Below are 26418 nucleotides of genomic sequence, written 5' to 3'. Positions count from 1 at the left end.
CAACCAGTAATCTATGCTAGTTACCCAAACAAAGGTTCGGAGTGGCAACGGCCATAGGCAATGAACAAGAAATACCAAAACTTCTTAAAATCTGTGGACTGTCAGGATTCAATGGGCCATTTGCATCTGTACTTAACATTTAAGGCATCTGAAACACAGGATTATTCCTGGAAACGCGGACCCCCATCTCTCCAGCAATACTGCCAGGAAAACCAGGCACTAGAAAACGCTCATTGCTGACCAGATGTTTGATAGGGCAGTGGTTAGCATTACTCTCCATCCGGTGGCACAGGCAACTCCTCCTCTTTCCTTTACCTTAATCCATCCCTGGAGCCCCACCTCCCCCGTGGAATATATCCATTTTGTTCACCATTGTGTCTTTAAAGACTAGCAGATCCTATGCCTAGTCTACTGCAGTAAATGATATTAATGATATATCAGAGTTACAACCAGTGAAGTCTTAGCTATTAGCTGAGACTCTTAAAACTGGGTGAGGGTGTAAAGGGAGAGTATCCAGATGTGCTATTTCATAAGGGTTCTTCATGAATTTATATCATGTTCTGAGACTGAAAAGTACTGATAAATATTATCTACCGGGTCTTAATTTGTCTCTTAAGACAAGCATTTTATGACAAGGGTGGGTATATACTGAGTCCTGAAGTATATATGGGATTTTCTTTCCAAGACAGGTTCTCACTCTATAACTAGGCTATCCTTGAACTTGAGCTCCCTGTACCTCTGCCTCCCAAGAGCTGGGATTATAGTTCTGTGCCACCATGCTCAGTTAATGGGAACTGTTTTTATACAGGTGCTGATAAGATTCGCCAATTAGATGGGTTATCAAATAGTCCTATGAGGAAAAACAGAGAAAACATTCCAGTTAAAGATAATTTTGAATTAGAAGTACTTCAGATACAATACAACGAACTTAAAGAAAAGGTATGTAACTTGTGAGGTTTCCTTCCTTGCTTATTTAGTCTAATGCTGAGAATTGAACCCAGGATTTTACACATGCTATAAACAGAACCGCTCTACAGCTAAACTATACTTCCAGGCCTAACTTGTTGTAACTTGTAGCTAATTCATTCATTTAGGTATTAAAAAGAATTGTGTAAAATATATAAAAGTTGGGGGCTAGAGAGATGGCTCAGTGGCTAAGAGCACTGGCTGCTCTTCCAGAGGTCCTGAGTTCAATTCCCAGCAACCACATGGTGGCTCACAACCATCTGTACTGAGATCTGGCGCTCTCTTCTGACCTTCATGTATACATGCAGGCAGGATACTTCACACATAATAAACAGTTCTTTAAAAAAAAAAATAAATAAATAATATATATGTAAACTTTAAAACAAGCATCTAGATTCATCGTCCTGAAATGAAAATATTGGGGGGAGAATGCCACCACATGCATGCAGAGGGTGTTGGATCCTCTGGAACTGGAGTTACAACTGGTTATGAGCCACCTGATGTGGTTACTGAGAAAGGAACCTATGTCCTCTGCAAGAGCAGTAAGTGCTTTTAGTAGCTAAGCCATCTCTAGCCCCCATAACCTGTACCTTTATATGAGGAACACCCCATCGTAGAGGTTGCTATTTCATTAGTTTTGTAAGCAATTAGATATCTTTCATATGGCCATCTGTAGATACCTCTAAGAAAATCAGGACTATAACATGGAATTTTAGTTCTGTGAAGTGTGTGACCCATAGTGTTAAATCAAAGCTGAAAGAATCTATATATAAGGGGCAAGTGTATTCTAAAATAGTTCTTGCTGAATATCAACTGGTTGGGCATAATTTACAGCTGAAATCAATGGAAGAAGAAGTCCTAATTAAGAATGGAGAAATTAAAATTTTGCGTGACTCACTGCATCAGACAGAATCCATTCTAGAAGAACAGAGAAGATCACATTTCCTTCTTGAGCAAGAGAAGACTCAAGCACTCAATGAAAAAGAAAAGGAGTTCTCTAAAAAGGTGACTCAGAACATTTGCTTTGATATGGACAGTAGTTTTGCCTATTCGCTAAATTCCATTAGAAGCAATAACCAGGCTGGCTGTGGTGGTGCATGCCTTTAATCGAAGGAAGCAGAAGATGTCTATGAGTTCTAGGTCAGTTTAGTCTACATAGTGAATTCCAGGCCAGTTAAGGTTACATAGTGAGACAATGTCTCTAAAAAAATAAACAAAATAGAAGCAATAGCCAGTGTTGCCTGGAAATATTCAACCATTGTATGTCTTAAATACTTTCTGTTCTTAATAAACGGTGTGCATTTGGTTTGGAAAAGGACTAAGATGAAACTCTGCTTTTCTGTGGTTGTTAGTCGTGGCAGGAATAAATCACTAGCTTAGACTGTTTAGGACTAGGCTTGAATTAGGGTTCTTTGTTAGATAAGAAATTCAGTTAATCAACTTACCAAAAAGGAAATATATGAGCACCATGTCCAAAGTCTAGGAAGACAGGGATGTTCTATGGCTTCAAATGACTTAAACCTTACTAGGATATGTTTTGGGTCTCTGTTAAAGAGACCTTCTGCTCTCTCAGTAGTGTGTTCTGACTCCCAAGCTCATGAACATACATTTTAAAACTCCAGAGTACAATTAAGACTTGGGCTTTCTCAGCCAGGCATGGTAAATACATAATGCTCTCACTTGGAAGGCTGGAACAACAGTGTTACCGTAAGTCCAAGGACAGCCTGGACTACATAGTAAGACCCTGTTTCAAAAAAAAAAAAAGAAGAAGAAGAAGAAAGGCTAAGGTTCCCTATCTCTAACTTAAGATTTTTTAAAAAGCAAATGACTGGCATTAAGCCAGGTACCTGTTTCCAGATTAGCTATAAAAGCAAAGGATAACTATCATTTAAATCCCAGCCAGAGGTAGGAAAGGGAGGTTGTGTTCTGCAAAGAAAATGATTGGTGTCCAGTATCTACCACCACTTTCCTTCAGAACATCTTTGTTCCCCCTTTTTACTGTGTAAGGGAGCAGTGAGGTGGACAATAACAAGTAGCGTCTTCCTCCATTACTTCCTTTAGCAAATTATATATGCACATATACTCGTACCTTCACAGAACAAAGGTTGTTGGGAAACATAAAACGTGACTTTTTCTTGACATGGTAATGTAGCCCAAGCTGGCCTTAAAGTCACTTTGTGGCCAAGGATGCCCTTAAGCTTCTGCCTCGTGAGTGCTGGGATTACAGGTGTAGTTGCTGCCATGCCCTGTTTGTTTAGTGAGAGGATTAACCTAGGGTGCATGCTAGGCATACACCCTTCCATTTGCGCTTCCAGGTCCCTTTTCCTCCCCCACTCAGTCCTTCCCTCTGCTTTCCTATCACACGCACACCAATACCAATTTCCCAGCTTACTTAAGATTTTTCTCTCTGGGGCTGGAGAGATGGCTCAGAGGTTAAGAGCATTGCCTGCTCTTCCACAGGTCCTGAGTTCAATTCCCAGCAACCATATGGTGGCTCACAACCATCTGTAATGAGGTCTGGTGCCCTCTTCTGGCCTGCAGACATGCACACAGACAGAATATTGTATACATAATAAATAAATTAAAAAAAAAAAAAAAAGATTTTTCTCTCTCTTAGCACCCTCCTTCTAGTTTTGTGACGCACATATACACAGGTTTGGGCAAAACTTCCAAGCACCCTGCTCAGACTTCCAAGAAGCTCTAGGATTCTGTGCTGCTAAGTTAATTAGCAGGTGAGCAGCCAAGGCCTGTGAAAGTCGAAGAGAATTCAGAGTTTGACAGCAGTTTGGGGAGCAGAGCATGTCTCGTGGCGTGGGAGTCAGCCAATAAGGCATGTTTTTTTGACTCCCCAAGCTCCATGCTGAGTGCTATACAGTTATCATTTTACTTAATCCCTAGTCCCAGCCAAGGACCTATAATTAGAGATTCAGACAGTCTAAACAAGTAATGGGGCTTGTTTTTAGCCCTCATAAACTGCTTCCACAATAGAGTCTGACATGCCTTTCTAGAGTATTTTTCAATGGAAAAACAGCTAACATTTGAAGACATTTATATTACAATAGACATAGATAATGTGTTTTGTTTTGTCTTTGAGACAGACTCTCACTATGTAACCCTGGCTGTCCCTGGAACTCAGTATGTAGATCAGACTGGTCTCAAACTCAGAGATTCACCAACCATACCTACCTCTGCTTCCTAAGTGTTGGGATTAAAGACATGTACCACCATATTTTGGGGTATGTGTATTATAGTGCTACCACTATAAATATCTTTATAAAGATACAACAAAATATCTTTCTTTGGCTTTTTCAGCTTCAATCATTGCAGTCTGAACTCCAGTTTAAAGATGCAGAAATGAATGAATTAAGGACAAAGCTCCAGAGCAATGAACGGACAAACAAACTCGCTGCCCCCTCCATTTCCCACCTCAGGTAAGGAGGGTGCTGCATGTATAGTTTAGACTGGCAATGATTTTCAAAAAGCCTGACAACTGTCTGGATTGTTTTGACTGAACAGCATTTCCTGATGGATGCAAAGGTGGCTGGATGAGGCTGAATGGTCTGAGCCATTCAGTGTAAATATTTTCCCTCCAGGAGTGCTTACCCTGAATGGGGCAGTAGTAGCACAATTTTGTGAGACTACAAAGAGCTGGAAAGATAATATCTATTTTTTTAAGGGAAAAAAGGTTTATTTTGGGTAATAGTTCAGGGAGTACAGTCTATCATGTTGGGGAAGGCATGGCAGCAGGAACTCAGGGCTGAGCAGAGAGAGATGCATGCTGGTGCCAGCTGGTTTCCTCGCTTTCCCTTTTTATTCAGTCCTAAAAAGTCTGTGCTGTGAGCGGGGCGGTGGTAGCACACGCCTTTAATCCCAGCACTCGGGAGGCAGACGCAGGCGGATCTCTGTGAGTTTGAGGCCAGCCTGGTCTACAAGAGCTAGTTCCAGGACAGGCTCCAAAACCACAGAGAAACCCTGTCTCGAAAAAACCAAAAAAAAAAAGTCTGTGCTGTGGTGCTACCCACATTTAGGGCAGGCCTTTCTTCAGATTTTGAAAACAGACCTACCTTTATTTTCATGTAATTTATTTAATTAACACTCCCCTCCCCCACCCCCTAAAAAGAAGCAAGTATATTTCAGTCCTGGCTGCTTAAAGTATTTTCGCTCTTTTGCTATCTGGCACCTTTGTCTTATAGCCCCTCCTTTGCTGCCAGAAGTGCTCATCTTGTTAATGACCTGTGTCTTGCCCTCTGCCCCACAACAGTCTGTCACGTGTCAGAATCAGCCTTGACATTTGAGCTCTTTTTGGTATAGATATTCTCCTGCCTTTGCTCACACTGGGCAGAGTGAAATGGAACTCCCCTTGCTTTGCATGCTTCAGTGAGGTGGGAGAGATGAGGTCTGTCAGCATTCGGAAGACGTCAGAGTAGTGGATACTCTCTGATATCTGGCTCAGACTACTGTCTAGCATGAAGCCGTCAGGGCTGAGGAGCTTACTCAGTTTTCAGTATACTTTCTAATAGGCTCTCTTTGTCTTAAAGATTTTTTAAAAATTATGTACATTTATCTGTATATGTTTGTGAACAGGTATGCATTTATGAATGCAAGTTCCTACAGAGGCCAGAAGAGGGCATTGGATTCCATAGAGCTGGAGTTATAGGCAGTTAGGAGCTGCCAGACATGGGTACTGGGAACAGAACTTAGGTCCTCTGCAAGAGCAATATTCACTTTTAATGCTGAGCTATCTCCAGCCCCATGATAAACTCTTTTGAAAGTTTTTGGACCCACGCACTGATTACTAAAAACTGAGGTGTTCATTTAAAAACTTTTTTGGGGGGTGGGTGTGGAATTGGAAATAGTAAAGACTAACAGCCAGTATTTTTGGGTGATTGAAAATAAATACTACCTTCAACACAGACCAACATTCATAATAGATAAAACCTCTAGTCAAAATGTCTAGCCATGAAAAGTTTAATTTATATTAGAACTATTCTAACCAGGTATTTTAAGTGGTTTTAACAGAGTCATAACTTTGCTCTCATAGTTAACTCTTTGCAGTCCTAGGAAAGGCTCTTCTGTGGTTATAAAGTCAGAAGCATGTTCTCCACACGTTGGAAAATCAACTTTCCCTACAAAGGAATCTTTTAGTGCTAACATGCCATTCTCCCATCCCTGCCAGTCTGAGGCAGGATACAAATTTCTGATGGAACAAGAGGGTAAGTCAAACTAATATAATTGATTGCTGTATAATTGACTGCCCGACTGATGACCTAAACAACAATACTTACTTTCTCAGAATTTCTCTGATTAGCAGTTTGACACATGGAGACCATATTGGGGTTGGAGAGTCTTTTTTGTTTTGATCTGTTTTTCCAGACAGGGTTTTTTTTTTTTGTAGTCCTGACAGTTATGGAACTTGCTCTGTAAACCAAGCTAGCCTGGAACTCAGAGTTCCATCTGCCTCCCAAGTCTGGAGAGTCTTCTCTTTTTTTGTTTTGTTGTTGTTTTTTGTTTGTTTGTTTGTTTGTTAAGACAAGGTTCTCTGTAGCTTTGAAGCCTGTCCTGGCACTTGCTCTGTAGACTAGGCTGGCCTCAAACTCACAGAGATCCACCTGCCTCTGCCTCCTGAGTACTGGGATTAAAGGCATGGGCCACCACCGCCTGGCTTGGAGTCTTCTAAGGTGACCCTGAGACTCTGCTGTGCTACTTTATTTTATAATTGATGCATCACCACTCTTCCCACATCAGCCTTTTCAAATCGCTGTTACTGCTCTCCTGAGAAACTGCAGCCACATTTTTGGTGTCTCCAACTAACTGTTGGGAAAGGGTGGGAAGGAAGAACTCCATCGCACTGTAGGCAAGAGCAGCCTGGATATAAGTCCCAAACACACTACCCACTAGCTTATGTGATCTGGGCAAGTCTGTTACCTCTGTGCTTCAGTTCTTCATAATGTAAAACAGTAGTTATGACCTCTAGTCATAGGGCAGCTCTATGAAACTAATGGGCTCATCTGTGTAAAGTTAGTGATTGCTGTTTTCACCATATTATTTCATTTACAATGAGGCAAATAGATACATTTTCCTTTTAGGGATCTGGAGGTACTTTGGCTCTGGTTTTGACAGAGTTTGAAGAAGAGATTATCCAGTCTTTTAAATATTATATGTATGAGTTTCTTTTATGGTCAGCTGTTGACTCACGTTTTTTCTAGTTTCAGATCATAAACCCCACAGTCTGAGAGGTAGCCCCACGAAGCAAGATGTGCAGCAGAAAACTCTCTCTGACAACTGGATGCAGAGATCAAACAGTCAAGGTACCAAAATGCCTGCTTTTCTGTAGAAGCCCGCCTGGGTTTCATTTTCTCCTGTGATACACAGAATTGCCTAAGGGAACTGTCTGAAAAGCCCATCCCAGGCAATCTTTTATAGTGTTCAGGCACATAGGAGTCTGCGACTTAGAAAGAAAAACAAAGCTGAGCGGTGGCACTTGGCACTTGCCTTTACTCCCAGCAAAGGCAGTTGATCTCTGAGTTCAAGGCCAGCCTGGTCTAGAGGGGAAGTTCCAGAATAGCCAGGGCAACACAGAGAAACTCTGTCTCAAAACCAAAGGGGCAGAAAAAAGAAAGGGTGGGAAGGAAGAACTCTCGTCAGAACATTCTGGAGTTACCTTGTCTTTTGCAGGTTCTATTTTGATAAACCTGCTCCTGAAGCAACCTTTGGTCCCAGGGTCATCTCTAGGTCTTTGTCATCTCCTGAGCAGTTGTTCCGAGGTTCCTACTGGCACCCTCTTGCAGCCACTGGGGCTCAGTAGGTAAGCATGAGACTCCTGAAAAGCTTGTTTGGGAAAGTATTTCCAGAAAGTGTGTGCCTTTCTGGTTCTGGCCCAACATGGCTTGTTTAGGGAGACTAGAGAACTTAGCAGACAGGTAATTTTGGGTCCTTAACCTAATTTGTTTTCTTTTGTTTCCAGTACTTTGGCTGGGATTTCAGGCCTCAGGACCATCAGTTCTCGGGATGGGTCATTTTCCCCCTCTGCTCTGAGAGAAGCACAGAACTTGGCATTCACTGGATTAAATCTGGTTGCCAGGAGTGAGAGCTCACATGATGAAGACCTAGCAAAGGGAAGAAGGAGAGTCTTCCCTCTCTGCCAGCTTCCTGGAGCTGTGCACCTCCTCCCACTTGTACAGTTTTTCACCGGCTTATACTGCCAAGCTCTGCAAGATTTAACTCTAGCTAAGAAGAGTGGTGTGCCTGGGGACTGTCCGACACATACCTCCTGTGTGAGCTCTGGGGTAGAGGCCAGCCCAGAGGACTTGATCTGTCACCTGGAAAGCTTCTCTGTGGCCTCACTTAGCCTTCTTCAGCACCTGGTATGCCACAGCGGGGCAGTTGTCTGCCTATTACTGTCAGACTTGGGGACAGATGCCACTGCCAGGGATGGAAACACAGTTCAGACTTGTACAGATACGACCTCAGCCTCCAGGGAGGATGCTCATGATCAAAAACAGCATCCACTATTGACGATGCTTCTTCAGCTGATGGCTTTCTCCTCTACAGCATCAGGTCATTTTCAAGCCAGTGTCCTGAGCCAGTGCCTCAAAGTTTTGGTGAAATTAGCTGAAAATGCTTCCTCTGATTTCTTGCCCAGGTATAAAGACTCACAGGAGGCATGATTCCCTAGGGGTCTGCCCTGACTTCTTGAGGTCTGACCTGTGGCTCTGGCACTTTGTTCACATCTTGACTTCATTTTACTACTCAGCTGTGGCTTAGTTCAGGGGAGTTCTGAAGTGATGGGAAGGGGGCTGAATAAACGAAGCACATGGAATAAGGTACCGTGAATGTCCTGCCCCCTGGACAAAGGTTGACTTAGAGCCCTTTGAAACTGAAATGTAGATTAGGTGAAGACTGTAGCACAACATATTGAAACTTGGTAGAGTTCTGTAAGGAAGCAGAGACTCCAAGAGAGTCTGCAGCCATGAGCTGACCTTTCTGGGAGTCTGTCAACCTTGTGTCCACATCTACTGTGAGTCACGGGTTACTTGCTTCTTAAGAGGAGTTTGTTAGAAGTCATAGTACAATGAATCTAGCTCACAAAAAATTGTTATAAATCACTAATTTGGGGTGCTAGAGAGATGGCTTAGCAATTAAGAGTGCTTGTTTTTCCTGCAGAGGGATCTGGGTTCAATTCCCAGTACCCACATGATAGCTCATAACCATCTGTTAGTCTAGTTCCAGGGGATCCAGCAGACATGCATGTGGTGCACATACATGCACGTAGGCAAAACATGCATAAGTGAATGAATCTTTAAAAAATTATAAATTCCTAACTTGGGAGTTGAGAGCATCAAGGACAAGATAGGGAGAATTATAATCAACACTGGCCAGCCTGCCCTTCCATCCAGCCATCCATTTGTTTCTCTCAAACCATGCTTGTAAGAGGCCAAGTGGGTTTTTTTTTTTGTTTTTTTTTTGTTTTGTTTTTGTTTTTTTTTTTGTGCATCAGTATTTTGCCATGGGTGTCAGATCCCCTGAACTGGAATTATAAACAGTTAGGAGCTGCCATGTGGGTGCTGGGAATTGAACCTGGGTCCTCTGGAAGAACAGCTAGTGCTCTTAACCTCTGAGCCATCTCTCCAGCCCTGAGGTCAAGTGGTTTTTCTGTGTGGGTGTGTGTGTGTGGGGGGGGTTGCTTTGTTTTGGTTTTTCGAGACAGAGTTTTTCTGTTTATATAACAGTCTTAGCTGTCTTAGGACTTCCTTTGTAAACTAGGCTGGCCTCAGACTCCCTGAGATCTGCCTGCCTCTGCCTCTCAAGTGCTGGAATTAAAGGCGTGCGCCACCACTGCCTGGCAAGAAGCCAATTCTTTTTTTTTTTTTTTTTTAAAGATTTATTTGTTTATTGTGTATATAACATTCTGCCTCCATGTATGCCCACACGCCAGAAGAGGGCACCAGATCTGATTACAGATGGTTGTGAGCCACCATGTGGTTGCTGGGAATTGAACTCAGGACCTTCAAAAGAGCAGCCAGTGCTCTTAACCACTGAGCCATCTCTCCAGCCCAAGAGGCCAATTTTTATATTAAAGTAATACCACTGTCTAGGTCTAGTCTCTGCCAGACATCATGTTCTATGCTTTTAATCCAGCACTTGGTAGACAGAGATGGGTGGATCTCTGAGTTTGAGACCAGCTAGAGCTATACAGTGAGGCCCTGTCTCAAAAAACAAATTCTTACCTCTGAGCTTATTCCTTTTACTTTTTTGTGGTGGTTTTTTTTTTTTGTTTTTTTTTTTGTTTTTTTTTTTTTTTTTTTTTTTAAGACAGTTTCTTGTGTAACCAGGCTGGCCTCAAGCTCGGAGATTTGTCTATCTCTTGTCTCCTAAATGCTGGGATTAAAGGTTAAAGGTGTGTGCCACCATTGCCCACCCAACATTACTATTTTCTTTTTTAAATTTTTTAATTAACTTATTTATATTTGTTTGTTTGTTTAGGTTTTTCGAGACAGTTTCTCTGTAACAGGCCTAGCTGTCCTGGAACTAGCTCTTGTTCAGGCTGGCCTTGAACTCACAGAGATCCACCTACCTCTGCCTCCTGTGTGCTGGGATTAAAGGCTTGCGCCACCACTGCCTGACTACATTCCTATTTCTTAAAAGTGCTTCTGGATCATGTTTTATCTGTCCCAAAGTGATGTATGAAATTGAACAGAGCACTTCAGTACAGTATAGACAATACATGGGGCAGAGTTGCCATCCACAGGCCCAACTTATACTGGATAGTTGCCTGTTTCCTCTGTGCTTAAAGATGAATCCCAGAAACCAGATTTCCCATTTCTGTTAGCAGACCCCTCACTGTGCTCCTGTTCTGTTGACCCACAGATATTCATAACTCTCATCTAATGGATACTTCTACTGTCCAGATACAAGTGTTTCATTCACTGGCTCAGGTGACAGTCCTGGAGACTCTGGATTCTATACTTCACACAGAGCCTGGCTCAGTCTAAATGCTCAGTCAGTGTTTGTTAAATAAGCCCTATGTTGCAGTAGAAAAGCTTGTCAAAATGCCATAGGGTACATTGATGGGACAGTCCCGAGCCAGTTATTATTATAAGCCACTGCTCCATCACTTTCAGACAGAGCCCCCCACAAAATACTTCTCTGTAGATTTCATTGTATTCATGTGCTCTGCCCTCTAGTGAAAGCTATCAGGGCTGCAGAGCAGGTGTAAGTAGCTGAGAACCCTACAGTCTGCTCAGTGGCACTGCCTCCCAGCTTGAAAACCCCTCACCCGGAGATCAGGATTCATCTAGTTTTCTAGACTGGTGCTATGTGTAACTTGTCTGTTTCCTTTTTGAGACAGTCTCATTATATACGCCGCCCCCTCCCCCCACTTGACCTGGAACTCACTCAGTAGACCAGTCTGGCCTAGAACGCGGAGATCCACCAGCCTCTGCTTTCTGAGTTCTGGGATTACAGGTGTGTGCCCCCATATCTAGCTTAACATTGTAAAAGAAGTTTTTACAGATACAGGAGGGAAGAAAAAAACACTGGAAACCAAAGATAAAATCTCTCCAGGTACGTTCAATGGCCATAGTGGGACAGATAGGAATAGTTAGGCCAGAAAGCAACTAAGTTAAATTCCATTTTCCCAGAGATCAACAGTACCTGTCAACTTGAAGCCCAATTTCTTGTCTGTAGAATGTGCTGTAAAACAAAAGCTGGAGAGATGGCTCAGTGGTTAAGAGCACTACTTATGCAGGGTGGTGGTGGTGCACACCTTTAGTCCAGCACTCAGGAGGCAGAGGCAGTAGCTCTCTGAGTTTGAGGCCAGCCAGGGCTACACAGAGAAACCCTGTCTCGAAAAAACAAAAAAGAGCACTTGTTTTTCCAGAGGTCCCCGGGTTCAGTTGGTTCAATTCCCAGCACCCACATGGCAGCAGTCACAATTCTGTAACTCCAGTTTCAGGGCATCCACCACCCTCATACAGACATGCATTCAGGCAAATACCAATGCACACAGAAAAAAAAGAAAAAGACAAGAATGTGTTATAAAAAGAGTGTGAGCCTTTGCTTTCTAGTGACACAGATAGGCAGTCTCCGCTCCATGCTCTGTGCTGAGATGCCCTGTATGTGCAGACTGCTGCAGATATAAGCCTCGGTCCTAGGTGGCCTCTCTCTCACCCTACCACTTCTCCCTTGTGTGGGTAGAGCAAATCTAGTCCTTGGGACCTCGTTCCTTGGCCATAGCCATCTCTCTTTGTCTCTGAGACCTAAGGGGAAATAACATTATATCCATTCTCTCTCCTCCTCTTCTCCCTGTTTCTCTCATTTTCTTCTTCTTTTTTTTTTTTTTCAAGACAAGGTTTCTCTAGCTTTGGAGCCTGTCCTGGAACTAGCTCTTGTAGACCAGGCTGACCTCGAACTCACGGAGATCCGCCTGCCTCTGCCTCCCGAGTGCTGGGATTAAAGATGTGCACCACCACCGCCCGGCCTCTCTCTCACAGATGCACACTGTGTACCCCATAGTAGGTACCTTTTCACACTGGTAACAGACCAGTGTTTTCTGACAAGTGCAGAAAAATGGCCTTCTTTGTTCTATGAATGACCTCATAAGACAGCTGTAGCTACATCCTTGTTACTTTTAAAGTCCTGGCCATTCCTGTGGTATGAGACAAAAGACATTTCTCATGCTGAAGATATGGACCTGCATCCCTGTTTGAGAGCAAATGCAGGAAGGGGCCTGGGGTGTGATCATGCAGCCCAGATCCAAGGAGTCCTGTCCCTTTACTTGATAAAAAGCCACATAAGGCCTGTCTTCTTTAGGGTGAATGAGGGTTGTGATACGGTGGTAAGACTCATCTGCATGTAGGCCAGGCTCACCTCCAACTCATCGTGTGGTGAATCCTGCCTCTGCCTCCCAAGTGCTGAGATTATAGACATGTACCCTGCCCCCCACTGAAGGCCTGTCATTTTTAAAGGTTAATACCTGTTTACCTGTGACAGTCTTGAAGCAGGTAGGCTATGGTCGGGCCAGCATTTGAAGCCATGTCTCACTGCAGTAAGTGTCCTTTTGGAGAATGTCATAACTGTGCCCATCCTTCAGGTTTTCCTGTGTGTTGCCGATGTTGCCACAGTGCCTCAGCTCAGAGCTGCCACTGCCATGCGTGCTGCTAGCTGTTGAGCTGCTCTCTGTTCTGGTGGACCATGACAGCCTTGCACAGCAGCTGTGCTCCAACTCAGGTAAGTCAGGGCAGGCTGGGGGTCACCTATCCTGAAGCAGGAGGGAGGGAGGGATTGGAGCAGGGACAGGTTCAGAGGCTCGCAAGGGCTACTGCACTTGGACCCCAGGCTGCTATGAGAAGGGAGACCCTGAGTAAGGCTGGCCATCCTTTTCAGAAGGCTGCCTTCTCCTGCGGCTGTACATGTACATTACATCAAGGCCTGACAAAGTGGCCTCAGAGACACAGTGGCTTCAGCTGGAACAAGAGGTGAGACTGCACCCTCCAACCTCCTAAGAGCCAGGGTCTCCTTCCTCCTGTGGGAAAATGGGAGCGACAGTTAATTTTGATTAGTTTATCTAAGGACAAGTAAAATTTAGGGGTTCCTTACACAGATGCAATACAAATGTACCAGGATTGCAATGGACTCAGCAGAGTTGCCTGACAATGCTGCCTGCGCTTTGGGGCCAGATCCTGGTCCCAGAAGTGGGTGAGCTGTTGATGAGATTCAGGTCTGAAAGCCTCAGACCCCACTTGTGCAGGGAAGCAGTGGAGAAGTAGTGAGAGCTTAGAAATGCCTGTGAGAGCCCTGGTGGCTGTGTTTGTTCTGCATGGGATGAACCATCTCTTCTTGTTCCAGGTGGTATGGCTCTTGGCCAAGCTGAGTGTGCAGAGCCCTTTCCCCCCAGGCATTGGTTCTGACTGCCAATGCAACGTAGAGGTGAGTGACCAGGGGCTAACGACATGGTACAACAATGTGGGTGGGGAGTCCTGCCCCTGAAATGGCTAATGAGTAAGTCATTAGCCCTCAGTCTCTGCCCTCTCTTACTCTAGGCAGTCAGAGTGCTCACCGTGATGCTGCACAGACAATGGCTGACTGTACGGCGGGCAGGGGGCCCAAGGACCCGCCAGCAGAAGCAGACTGTACGCTGTCTGCGAGATACTGTGTTGCTGCTGCATAGCCTGTCTCAGACGGACAAGCTCTTTACTGTGCATTGTGTAGAGGTCCTGCATCAGTATGACCAGGTGATGCCAGGGGTCAGTATGCTGATTCGAGCCCTTCCTGATGTGACTGACTGTGAAGGTAAGCCAGCAAGAGAACCCTGTCCTAGCCTTCATGTGCCTCGACCTGAGACTCATGAACTGTCAGACTCCTTTGCTGGACTTCAGTGGGTCTCCCCTACCACCAGAGCCATTCCTGCCACATTACCTTCCTGCCTGGTTCTTTGAGTATGCTAGGCTGTCCTTTGATAATGTCTATTGAATTGCCCTAGCTGAGCCATGGTTTTTCTAGAAATATCTGTCCGAATTGCTTTTGTATCACTTTTGCCCACAGTAGCTGAGGGAGCAAAGCCTGGGTATGGAAGAGACTGGTTAGTTCCCGTGTTGTTAGGGGGATGGGTAGAACTCCCGAACCTCAGCACCATCAGGCTTAACCTCAGAACCCCCTTCCTTTTGGCGCAGAGGCAGCCCTGGATGACCTCTGTGCTGCAGAGACAGATTTGGAAGACTCTGAAATGGACTGTAGCTGAGGGCCTGAGAGTCCGGCCACAAGGTGGCACCAGCTCCCACCACTGTCTTTGCCTATCCACTGATTAAAACTGCAGTTCCTGCGAAGACAACAGCTTTGTTCCGGAGTCCAATTTGTGTGGCTGAGGGAGGGACAGGGCAGAGTAGGAAGTAGCTTGATTAGGTGCCTCCCTTTCCCTCCCCTACAGGAGTTGAGATGGTCTCCTTGGTGACTAATCCGCCTTGAGGAGAAACCCTGCCTCTCTTCGGGAATTATCCTGAGTCATAGCTTTTGGCTGGGGCCATGGGAAGAAAACTTGGTTGTGTAGCAGGGAAGGCAGCCTTTTCCTAGGAAGGCCTGGGAAAGTGGGCCAAAGACAGGGGAAAGGCAAGGAGAGTCATGGCAGAGACTAGCAAGCATGCTTGAGTCCATGGGACAAACCTAGGTTAATTGGGTTGTCAGTGCGGGAGCACTAGTCTGTTTCACCAGTCAGCAGAATCACAGCGGAGGATCTAAGGCCTTTGGGGCGCTAGGAGAGAAGGGAGGGCTTTAGCAAATGAGGGCCAGGCCTAGCAGGCTGGCTAGCTGGGCGGGCCTTGTTCAGGAGGCAGGCCTAGAGGCGGACCCAGGCAGTTTTACTTCCTGAGCCCCTGCTGCCGGCAGCAGAACCAACACGGTGCCTTGCTGCCTGCTTCTCGGTAAGTGTGGACCTTAAGGGTATGGGGTAAGACAGAAAAGGATAAGTTTCCCTCACTCCAAAGGTGGTCAGCAGTAGGGGAAGGGCTCCTCCCTCAAAAGGATAGGAGTTTGCCCATTCCACTAGGAAAACAGGCCTGTCTTCTAGCTTCCTGCTCTGAAAATGGGCCCTGGATAGTGCCTGACAGAAGGGAAGGTCTGAGCTGTGCTTTTGCCCACACCCTATCCCTATCCCCGCCCCTGCCCACTTGAGATTCTGCTGGCACTCATCTACCCCATGCTCCTCCCCAGGATCAGCATGGGCTCACATGCTCTGCCCCATGGTCCCATGCAGACCCTCATCTTCTTGGACCTAGAAGCCACTGGCCTGCCTTTCTCTCAGCCCAAGGTCACAGAGCTGTGCCTGCTGGCTGTCCACAGATATGCCCTGGAAAACACCTCCATCTCTGGGGGGCAGCCACCTCCAGTGCCCAAACCACCCCGTGTGGTGGACAAGCTCTCTCTATGCATTGCTCCAGGGAAAGCCTGTAGCCCTGCAGCCAGTGAGATCACAGGTCTTAACACAGCTGAGCTGGAAGTCAATGGGCGTCAATGCTTCGACGACAACTTGGCCAACCTGCTCCACGCCTTCCTGCAGCGCCAGCCACAGCCCTGCTGCCTTGTGGCACACAATGGTGACCGCTATGACTTTCCCCTGCTCCAGGCGGAGCTTGCTATGCTGAGCATTGGCAGTCCTCTAGATGGTACCTTCTGTGTGGATAGCATTGCTGCCCTAAAGGCCTTGGAACGATCTAGCAGCCCCTCCGAGCATGGTCCAAGGAAAAGCTACAGCCTGGGAAGCATCTACACCCGCCTGTATGGGCAAGCACCGACAGACTCACACACTGCTGAAGGCGACGTTCTAGCCTTGCTCAGCATCTGTCAGTGGAAGCCACAGGCCCTGTTGCAGTGGGTGGATAAACATGCCCGGCCCTTTAGCACCATCAAGCCCATGTATGATACTGCAACCACTGCTGGAACAACCAACCCAAGACCATATGCTGCCACGGCCACTACATCCCTGGCCACAACCAACACAAGTCTCAGCCATGGCAGGAGCAGGCAATGCAAGAGTCCTCCTCCAGCAAAGGTCCCAGAAGCCCCATCACAGGAGCTTCTGGCCCCACTGGGCCTGCTGGCCTGTCTGACCTTGGCAGTAGCCATGCTATATGGACTCTTCTTGGCCTCCCCTGGGCAGTAAGTCAAGGAAATCTGATTAATAAAGACCTCTCACAGCACTGACTGGTACTTGTCAGATCCACTTCTTCTCAGCCTGGGCCTCTGCCCGTACTCAGGGCCCTGGGGACAAGGCACAGTTTCTGTCCTGCTAAGAGTGGGACAGTCAAACCTGCTAGGCTAATAAAAGTAGGGGGAAAACAAGTTCAAGAAGTAGATAGGAACAGTATTTGGTGTATAGCCAAGGCTAGCAGCCAGGCTCTGAAGGAAGAGGAAGTGGGTCCAAATGTTTACATTTATTATAAACAAGTGTGCAGAGCCTGGATGCTCAGAAACACACCAATAGGCACAAAGCTAGGGCAGCTGGTGGAACGGCAACCAACAGGGAACACCGAGATGAGGTATTCATGTCTGGGCCAGAGCTACCATCTGGGTCTTCCACCCCCATTTGGTCCAGATAGCCCCTTGGCCCTGGTGTCCCTGTTGCCAGGACAAACTGGACTGTTCTACAGGAGTCAGGTGTCAAGGGAAACAGACTCAGAGGTCAGGAACCAGGGATTTCAATCTCACACCAACTATCACACATCTGGAGACAGAAAACAGGCAAAATGTTTGGCTAAAAGTAAAACAAGATACTGCAGAGAGAAACAGGAGCGTGAGGTGGACAGAGACCCCTTGCCTAGTGGCAGGAGCCAGGCCAGCAAAGGCGGAAAAGCATCCCCACTGAATAGCAAGTGCACATGGCCCTCTCCATAGTCCCAGGGAAGATACTGAGTAGTTCAGACAAGTGGTAGTAGATGAGGCTCTGCCTGCTGTGCTTTGACATCAGGAGCTGACCCATGGCACAGAGCTTCAGCCAGGCCCCTTGTTCTGCCCACCTACCTGCCTCACTGCAAAATGCAGCCAAGCCCTGAGGACAAGCCATGGCCCTGAGCAGCAGCTAGCTGGTTACTCCCTAGAGTAGGACATGTGCCCACAAAAAGCTTACTCTCCAAGTATGACAGGCCATGGCTGGTCACCCTGGGGTGAACTGGGAAATACCTCCCCCCAATGTTTTTAGTTTACTTGAGACTTCAGAAAGTCTAATTTCAAGTGAGGAAGAAAGCAGGTTGGTCCCACCCCACACCCCAGGTAGGATTTGTGCCTACCTGGTCAGCGTCAGAGGAAGCCACATGTTTAGACAAGGCACACACACCACAGAGCAGAGAGCTCTGCACACCACTCACTCGCACATGACATAATCAAATAGCAGTCAGAGAGGTGGGAGGCAGGCTCAGGGGACGGCCTTTGGGGGGTCCATGTAGGCTGGGTTGTACGGAGGCTGGCTGGCAGAGTAGGGTGTAGCTGAACCTCCTAAAAGTAAAGAGGACACAGGTTAGCTGTGGGGACATTGGGCTGCAGTATAAATGGGCAGGCAAGCTAGCAGGAAGAGACCCTAGGGGCAGAGGCCTAAGATGGAGAGTCATGCAGGGTACCCGCAGTGGTACTTACCAGCCAAAGTCTCATGATAGGCTGGTGGCCCCATGGGCTGGGCCAGGTAGGGTGGTGGGTACTGCGTTGGGTAGGGTGCTGCTGACATTCCTGGCTGGGGAGGCATGGGATGATAGCCCTGGTACGTTGGTCCAGGGTAGCTGGAGGCCACACTTGGAGGCTGAGGGTAGGGAGTATGAACCAAGGTGGTGGTTGTGGTGTTGGTCACGACAGCTGCAAAAAGAATCCTGATTAGTCAAAACCTTATGGCTCCTTAGGCCAGGAGAGGCCAGGCCTGCCCATCCATCCCTTCAGCTTAGCCCAAACAGGTTCCTGGTCAGCAACCCTTGCCCTCTCTGGGATTAGCATGTTCATGCAGGGAGGGGCACAGGCAGACAAGGTAGGGAAGGGCAAGCTTACGGCGTGGTCGGCGGCACATCTTATACAGGCAGCAGCAGGAACAGGTGAAGCATATGATGATGGTGGCAATGAACAACACAAAGATGGTCAGGCCAATGGCGACAGTCGCTCCAAACCTGCCAAAGAGCTCATTGTAACCACCTTTTACTCCTTCCTATGACCAACGATCCTCACCTTACTGCTCCCAAGGGCACCCTTCTCAGCAACACAGACTCTAAGAGACTTCCCAGTTATGTGGTAGAAATCTATTTCAGCCCAAATCCTCACACAGGCAGCAGGGATGTAAAGCTCCCCTCCCCCACGTCTGCTCTTCCTACCTACAACCTGTCCTCCCCAACCAAGCCAGCAGCTTATGGTTGTCAGGCATATGCCACAAGCCAGGTAGGATGGGATCAGAGTCAAACAGGCTGCCAAGTGCTGAGGAACCCCCAGCTCAGCTCACTGCAGGCTGTGTGACATCCAGGGCTGCTCCATGGTTAACTAGCATGGGTCCATCCCGGGGTGGCTAAATGGAGGGAGCAGTACTTTCTGGAAGAAGCTGCCTCCCTGCCCTACCCAGGCACCCACAGAATAGAGGTTGCCCTTTGACTGTAACTGTATAATCTGGAAGTCTATCTCTTCCCCCAAATGGTTCCCGATAGCAGACAAGGCCCCCAGTTATCCTCCCATAGTCCCTGGGCCCACACTGGATCCTAATAACAGACAAATGTTTGCCAACTGCAACAGGCACATTCCAAGTGTGAACTCCAGAACATCTGCCCCTCGGAGGTCAGAGAGGAAGGATGTAGGTGCCACCCCACCCTACATGAGGCTTCCAGCTCAGAGCCACAACAGGGCCTCTCAGCCGAGGGACAGACTTAGGGACAGGGCCCCCACACTCCAGGCTTCCAAAACTGGAGCCTCACCAACCACGTGGCCCAGGACAAGCATTTAAGACAGGACCGGATGCACAGGTGTCCCCCTGAGCAGTCAGAGGCAGGAAAGGACGAAAACACATTCACACAATTGGTGGCATGCAGCAGAAGGGCCAGTGTCTCTCTGCCTCTCTATAGAATGTGCCTCGCTCACCCCATGTTAGCCTCCGCCTTCACACAAGGGGCTCCCGCAGCCCAGGACTTCCCCTCTTTTCATCAGGGGCCACTCAGTTTCAATCTCCTCCCTTTTCAAAGAAAAGGAAATCGAATCTTCTTCTCAGTCTTTCCCAGTACTGACGTCAGCGGCAGGAAGGACAGATTCACAGGCCCAGTAGCCTCCCTCTTAAAGACACAGCATGAATGACTCAAACACCCTCTACAGCACCAGCAGCCAGAGAGGCACTGAGAAGGGCTGGAGGGGCAGGCAGAGGCCCCAGGTCACTTTCCCAGCCCTGTGTACCCAGGCCTCTAAATGCAGCCTAGCCCCAGCCCTGAGCTAGTCTGTTTGCCTCACCCTCTACCCCCCACCAGCCTGAGCATGCATGGGCAAAGCAGGACCTGCTGGCTCTGGCTGACACACAGGCCGCTGATCCTCCTCTCCCATTCTCTGCCCCTGCCAGGTCTGATCATGTTTCCCTGGTTTTGATGCCAAAGGCTCCCCCAGCCCTGGGAACCACAGGATGTTGTTTCTCCTAATCACTAGTGACATGGTGTGTACCCACCTTTCTGTGGGTATAGTCTAAGTATAGTTAACAACTAAAATCTAGGGTTTGTCTAACCAGAGAGTAAAACTTAACAAAAAAGAGCCAATTTCAATCTTGAATTAAAAGTTTAGCTAGGTGTGCTAGCGCCCAGGTAATAGTTGAAGTCTGGAGGCTGTCGAGGCAGATGATGAGTTCTGGGCAAGCCTGAGCTACATAGAGAATTCCAGGCAAGCCAGGATTATACTGAGAAACCCTGTTCCCCAAAAGCCTAAGGAAAAAAAATAGACAAAATTCCTTGTGGAATCCACCAAGCCAGGTGGAGCCAAGAACTCACCCCTCCCTCTTTTTCTCCAATCTAGCCAGCTCACTAAGCATCAAGCTGTTTCTGCCCATAGGGTCTCTACACATTCACATCTTCCTGCCGGGGTGGGGGAGTGGGAGAGTGGGGAGTGGGGGTGGGAGGGGTGGAGGGCCCTCACTCCCAGCTGATTATCCCTGTTCACCTCTCAGACCTTAGCACAAAGTGTCACCTCCAAGGGGACACATTCCTCAACCACAAAAACACCAGAATCCTTGGCTCCTATAGACAGGTGGAAGATCTCTGATTCTTGAGGCCAGCTTGGTCTATGTATGAGTTTCAGACCAGCCAGGGCTACATAGTGAGATCTGTCTCAAACAACTAGAAAAAAAAAAGAAGAGAAACCAAAGTTGAGCACACTGAGGGAGGGCACATCCTGCACAGGATGTGAGAACTCGGGGCTTGGCAGGTGCAGGTGTGCACCCTTGCAGACCTCTGTGCTGACCTGTGGCTCACAAGGTCAATGGTAGGATACGGGGGCAGGGTCTGCAGACCTCGGGTCCCAGCATCTTTGCTCTGGAGGCTTCTCTGGGCAAGTCATGGCCAGGCAGCAGGGACTGAACCTGTACCATGGACTCCACTCTGTGGGATCTGTGCTACAGAGGCGTAACACAGGTGTCCAACGGAGTGTCTCCCTAAGAGCACTCCCAAGAGAAGTGCCATGGACAGACTTGTCCCCAGCTTCCTCTGCTGTACACAGTTCTTAGGCTCCGAAGAATAAGACAAAAAGAAATCCCAGAAACCCATTCTTCCTCCGAGCATTGCCCCCCGCCCCCCGCAATAGTTCTAGCTGTCTCTGCCATAGCCAGAAAGAGCCTTTCCCCACACTGACAGGCCCCGAGTGTCTCTATGGCGTTGTCTACACTCATACACTGCTTCCAATTTCATATGCTGTGCTGGGTGGCTCCTGCCAACCATGCCATGCTGGTGTGGGGTGCCAATCTCACCCGAATGCAGTCCACAGTGCTTTGGGCCAGCTGCCTTCTTGCTGCCAACCCCAGCCCTCCCTCTTGCTCTCCCTGACACTGTTCCTCAGATACTGCTGTCCCCTAGGTTCCATGCTCTGCATGTTCTTCTCACCTTAACCTTCAAGACGAGGCCCCTCTTCCCCAATCCCACTAACGGGCTGGACCCGTCTCCAGAGCGGAGGCCAAGGAAGCCAGCCCCTCTGTTCACTCTCTTCTCTTGCTCCTTGCTGGCAGGGAGCTGCTGGACGCCAACAGTCCACCTCCACCCTGGCCTCCTCCCAACGGCTCTGTCCAGGAAGTCACAGCCACTCCCAACAGTTGCCTGCCATGTTGACGCATGTGTTTTTTCCCTCAGTGCTTGCTTTGTGGCCTCAGATGATAACAAGATGACAGTTCAGGAAGGGAACATGGAAGCTCATACCTGTAATTCCAGCAATCAGGAAGCTAAGGCAGGAGGATTACACATTCTGGGCTAGTCCAAACGACAAAGTGAGTTCCAGGCTAGCCTGGGCTACAGAGCAAGAGGCTGCTTTGAAACAAACAAACAAAAATGCTAGGGCTACAGCTCAGTTGACAGAACGCTTGCCTGTATAGAGATAAATTATTCTAGTCCGATGATGCCACATGCCTAGAGTGCTAAGACTCACAACTGGGCAGGGGGTCTAGGTCCCCCGCCCCAGGCTGGCAGCTGGCCTGCCAGTCTCGGAACTCAGACTTGGAAAGTTGCAGGTGTTAGCTTTGTAACCAAGCCCCAGATATTCACTAGATGAGGCTTTGCATTCCGGACCAACAGGACGGGGATCCTAAAGAGCTGGAGACTAACCTATACCAGTCATTTTAGCCTTTTCTCTATGCTGGTGCCCGGCTCTGCAGAACCATCTGTTAAAAACTGCTTTACTTTCCCTAGTCTCTTGAATTTGTTATCATAAAGTAAGGCTCTTGTTTCTCCCACCTACCACAAGGGAGGCCCTGGGTTCGAACCGCAGCGCTGCATAAACTGCATGAACCCCTATGATTTAAGCACTGGGGAGGATCAGAAGTTCAAGGTCATCCTCAGCTACATACCCAGTTCATGGTTAGCCTGGGCTACAGGAGACTTTGTCTCAGGGAGGAAGAAAAGGAAGAAAGATAGGGCAGGAGCCTGGTCAAGAAGAGTAGAGCTGGGAGAGTCAGGAGCCTCTGTGAGCGTGAGGGAAGAATTACAGCTGTGCCCCTTCTTCCTACGGGGCCACCCCGATCCTGAGGCCGAGATGCCAGCACAGTGACTGTGAGCCACAAACATGACTGAGCACTTCTGCTGTCTCAGCACCTTGACTCAACATTGTCATACTGTCTGTCACCTCACGGTCACCACCCTTCCACCACCAGCATGGCCATCATTACGTCACCACCATCAACCACCCGACTACCACTGCCTCATTACCTCACAGGACTGTGGCCGCCACCAAATGTCACTTCCTCCTCTGTTCCCTCTTTCATCAGGTTCCACTCCATCACTCAGGTCATTATGGACCCCATCCCCGGACCTTCAACTATCCGTCCCCAACCAGGTACCCCCATCATCTCCCTCCCCAGAACACAGAGGAAACCCAGCTCCCTGGAGGTTCAAAGGTCCCAGTGGGAAAACACAGTCACAACATCACTGAGACACCATTCCAATGATTCTGTGTCATTTAGGTATGTAAAGGCCACCCCTAAGCCCACCTGTTCCCTTGTTACCTCTGCCAGGAAAACAGACCCAGCCAAAAGGCTTTATTTACCCTGACATGGGGTCATCATCAAAACTGGATCGAAATCTCAACGCCGAACCCAGCTGCTCAAGTGCCTCCGTGGTGGTGGAAAATCTGCTAACAGAAAAGAGAAAGTTCTTGAGCAACACACCGGATCCCCATCCGCACACATGACCTTCCAAGAATGAATGGCTACACACCAGAAGAGATCTGTACACTCTTCCCCAACACACCAAAGACAGTCTCCAGGGCACAGTACCTATGAGGCCAGGAAACAGCAGATCTCAAACTTAAGATATGCAGCGTACATGCCCCTGACCACAACAGGATGGAGGGGGAAACCTAGAGCAGAGGCCTGCATTGCTACAAAGTTAAAAAAACAAACACAGGGGGGAAAAGACCACTACCAACTCTTTCCACTGGAGACTGAGGCAGGAGGATCACAAGATTGAAGCCAGCCCAGACTGCATGACAAGATGTTTTCTACGGAGGGAATGAAGGGGAGGGAGGAAATGGGAGAAAAGGGGGAGGGAAGAGAGGAAAGGCGACACAGGATGGAATGAAAATGCTTAAGTCAAAATTGAGCAAGCAAGAGCCACGGTGATGCACAGCTGCAACTCCGGCGCTCAGGAGGCAGAGACAGGAGAGTCAGGGGCTAGGGTAAGCCTGTGCAGCAGGAGACCCCATCCCAAACAAAACAGACCACAGGCATCAAACAGCTGAGCTAATTTAGAAGGAAATGAACTTCATTACTAGAATATGTCAAGGACAAAAAACAGTAAGCCACAGCGTGGTGACTCATAATCCCAACATCCAGGAGGCTGAGGCAGGGGTTGTCTAAAATTTGAGATCCTTTTAGGCTACAGACAGACTGGGGCGGGCAGGGAGAACAAAGCTAGACAGAGTAATACACACTTAGAATCCTAGCACACAGAGGAAGGACGATCAGAACTCAGGATCATCCTTTGCTACTCCGCAAGGTCAAAAGCAGCCTCAACTACACTACAGCAGACCATTAAAAAAACAAAAACAAAAAAGCCACAACTGCAAACACACACACACACACACACAAAACAACAAAACTCAAGAAAAGTCAGGTGTAGGGTGCATGTCTACACTGGGAGCCTGAGGATGATTTGGAGTTCAAGGGTATTCTGGGCTACATAATAGAACCCTGTTTTCTCTTTCTTTATCCTTTTTTTCTTTTCTTTTCTTTCTTTTTCTCTTTTTTCGTATTTCAAAACAAGGTTTCTCTGTGTATCTCTGGGTGTCCTGGAACTCACTCTGTAGACCAGGCTGGCCTCAAACTCACAGAGATTCACCTGCTTCTACCTCCCAAGGGCTGGGATTAAAGGCTTGCGTCACTACGCCTGGCTAATCTTTTTTCTTAAAAAATTAATGTTGGAGCTGGAGAGATGGCTTGGTGGTTAAGAGTACTGTTTGTTCTTCTAGGAGACTCAGGTTCAATTCCCAGCACCCACATGGCAGTGCACAACTGTCTGTCATGGGCTGAAGAGATGGCTCAGTGGTTTAGAGCACTGGTTGCTCTTCCAGAATTTTTACAGTTGTTTATTACATGTACTTACTTTTATGCCTTATATTTTTTAGTAATGAATATTTTTTCCAGCCCAATCACTGTTTCTTCCCCAGCACCCCCCCCCACATCCCCTCTTCCTTTTTCTTCAGGAAAGGGCAGGCCTCCCATGTTTATCAGCCAGCCATGGCATATCAAGTTGCAGTAAGACTAGGCCCCTCCTCTCCTATTAAGATTGGATGAGGCAACCCAGCAGGAGGAAAGGGTCCTCAAAGTTTATGTGTATGAATGTTCTGCATGCATGCATGTCTGTGCACCATATTTGTGTAGTGTCTGTAGAGGTCGGAAGGCCACTGGATCCTCTAGGACCCGAGTTACAGACAGTTGAACACCCATGTGGGTACTGGGAATTGAACCCTGGTCCTCTGAAAGAGCAGCCAACGCTCTTAACTATTGAGCCATCTCATTTCTCCAGCCCCACTTCCCTTCTTTTAAAGCAGAGCAAATGAAACATTACTAAGGAAGCCAGGCGGTGGTGGCGTACACCTTTAGTCCCAGCACTTGGGAGCCAGATGCAGGAGGATCTCTGTGAGTTCAAGGCCAGCCTGGTCTACAGAGCGATTTTTCAGGACAGCCAGGGCCATTACACCGAGAAACTCTGTCTCAAAAAAAAAAAGTAAAATAAAATTAAAAAAAATAAAAAGAAAGAAGGAAGGAAAGAAAGAAAAAGGAAGGAAGGAAGGAAGGAAGTTTATTAAGGAAAAGAAAAGAACTCCCAAGAGAGGGAGGATCCAAGAGAGGAATACCACCTCAGACCCTGTGTTTTCTTTTGTTTGTTTTGAGACAGGGTCTCTCTGTTATGTAAACCTGGTTGTCCTGGAACTTGCCATATAGACTAGATAGGCCCTGAACTCACAGAGATCCACCTGCCTCTGTCTCCTCCTGAGCACTGGGATTAAAAGTGTGTGCCACCAAGCTTGACTATAAACCCTATCTTAAATAATAAAATAAAACCCAGGGTGAAGTCTTCAGAGAGCAGGGGCTAATAGAGGCTGGGAACAGACAGTGGAGATGCACCTGCTACACAAATCCTCTTCCGGCAGCTTCCTAGTTTCTCTGAAGGACATCTGGGAGGCTGAGCATAATTTCCAAAATCTTTGAGAGACCAAGGTAGGAAAAATGAAGTTCCTCCAATCAGGTTAGGTTTTTCCTTTTTCCTTTTCTTTTCTTCTTTCCTTTTTTTTGTTTTTTTTTGTTTTTTTTGTTTTTTTTTTGATAAGGTTTTGCTGTGTTGTGTTATACCTCTGGCTGTCTAGGAACTTACTCTGTAGACCAAGCAGACCTCAAACTCACCAAGGTCTGCCAGCCTCTGCCTCCCAAGTGCTGGGGGCTAAGGGCGTGTGCTGCCACCACCACGCTGTTTTCTCACTAAATTTTCATTCCCTCTGGTTTAAAAGAAAGAAAGTGGATGTGGAGAGCTGGCTCAGCAGTGTCAGACACACAGCTAACGACTTCAGGACTAAGAGTAGATACTGCAAATAGAAAGCAAGAGCGATGAAGGGACAATGAAAACACCCACAGGGGCCAGGCATAGTGGCGTACACTTTTAATCGCCAAACTCAGGAGGCAGAGGCAGGAGAATCTCTGTGAGCTTGAGGCCAGTCTGGTCTGCAAAGCGAGTTCCAGGCCATCCAGGACTGTTGTACAGAGAAACCTGTCTTGAAAAA

At 47.5% G+C, this 26418-nt stretch overlaps 3 protein-coding genes across 7 annotated transcripts in view; 2 read left to right on the top strand and 1 right to left on the bottom strand.

Annotated features, from left to right (window-relative positions):
* Atrip (ATR interacting protein) overlaps positions 1–14744 on the top strand; it is a 15652-nt gene extending 908 nt beyond the window's left edge. The window contains exons 2-13 of one of the 3 annotated variants that reach the window (XM_005347958.2): positions 809–939; positions 1801–1971; positions 4279–4397; positions 6022–6179; positions 7173–7274; positions 7642–7771; positions 7931–8608; positions 13058–13194; positions 13351–13442; positions 13813–13893; positions 14007–14256; positions 14637–14744. In XM_005347958.2, the coding sequence (XP_005348015.1) occupies positions 809–939; positions 1801–1971; positions 4279–4397; positions 6022–6179; positions 7173–7274; positions 7642–7771; positions 7931–8608; positions 13058–13194; positions 13351–13442; positions 13813–13893; positions 14007–14256; positions 14637–14704 (2117 nt within the window). In that variant the 3' untranslated portion in view covers positions 14705–14744. Of the gene's footprint in view, positions 1–808; positions 940–1800; positions 1972–4278; positions 4398–6021; positions 6180–7172; positions 7275–7641; positions 7772–7930; positions 8609–13057; positions 13195–13350; positions 13443–13812; positions 13894–14006; positions 14517–14636 lie in introns of those variants that run through there. The other 2 variants (XM_026779528.1, XM_013346602.2) reach the window with 2 other exon arrangements.
* Positions 14745–15317: 573 nt separating this feature from the next.
* On the top strand, positions 15318–16660 carry Trex1 (three prime repair exonuclease 1). The gene is made up of 2 exons (XM_005347961.1): positions 15318–15380; positions 15670–16660. Exon 2 carries the CDS (start codon positions 15677–15679, stop codon positions 16616–16618), a length of 942 nt encoding a protein of 313 aa, XP_005348018.1. The 5' UTR covers positions 15318–15380; positions 15670–15676; the 3' UTR covers positions 16619–16660.
* A 210-nt stretch (positions 16661–16870) lies between these two features.
* Shisa5 (shisa family member 5) overlaps positions 16871–26418 on the bottom strand; it is a 23298-nt gene continuing 13750 nt past the window's right edge. The window contains exons 3-6 of one of the 3 annotated variants that reach the window (XM_013346603.2): positions 23188–23274; positions 18484–18599; positions 18085–18297; positions 16871–17946 (exon numbers count right to left, since the gene is read on the bottom strand). In XM_013346603.2, the coding sequence (XP_013202057.1) occupies positions 17867–17946; positions 18085–18297; positions 18484–18599; positions 23188–23274 (496 nt within the window). In that variant the 3' untranslated portion in view covers positions 16871–17866. Of the gene's footprint in view, positions 17947–18084; positions 18298–18483; positions 18600–19551; positions 19699–23187; positions 23275–26418 lie in introns of those variants that run through there. The other 2 variants (XM_005347955.3, XM_026779535.1) reach the window with 2 other exon arrangements.

This window comes from Microtus ochrogaster, chromosome 5 (genome assembly GCF_000317375.1).
Source record: "Microtus ochrogaster isolate Prairie Vole_2 chromosome 5, MicOch1.0, whole genome shotgun sequence".
Taxonomy (NCBI): Eukaryota; Metazoa; Chordata; class Mammalia; order Rodentia; family Cricetidae; genus Microtus; species Microtus ochrogaster.
This window is presented reverse-complemented; position numbering and strand designations above follow the sequence as displayed.

Coding starts and splice junctions, on each gene's coding strand:
- Trex1 (XM_005347961.1), top strand. CDS start 15,677: ATGGGCTCACATGCTCTGCCCCATGGTCCCATGCAGACCCTCATCTTC.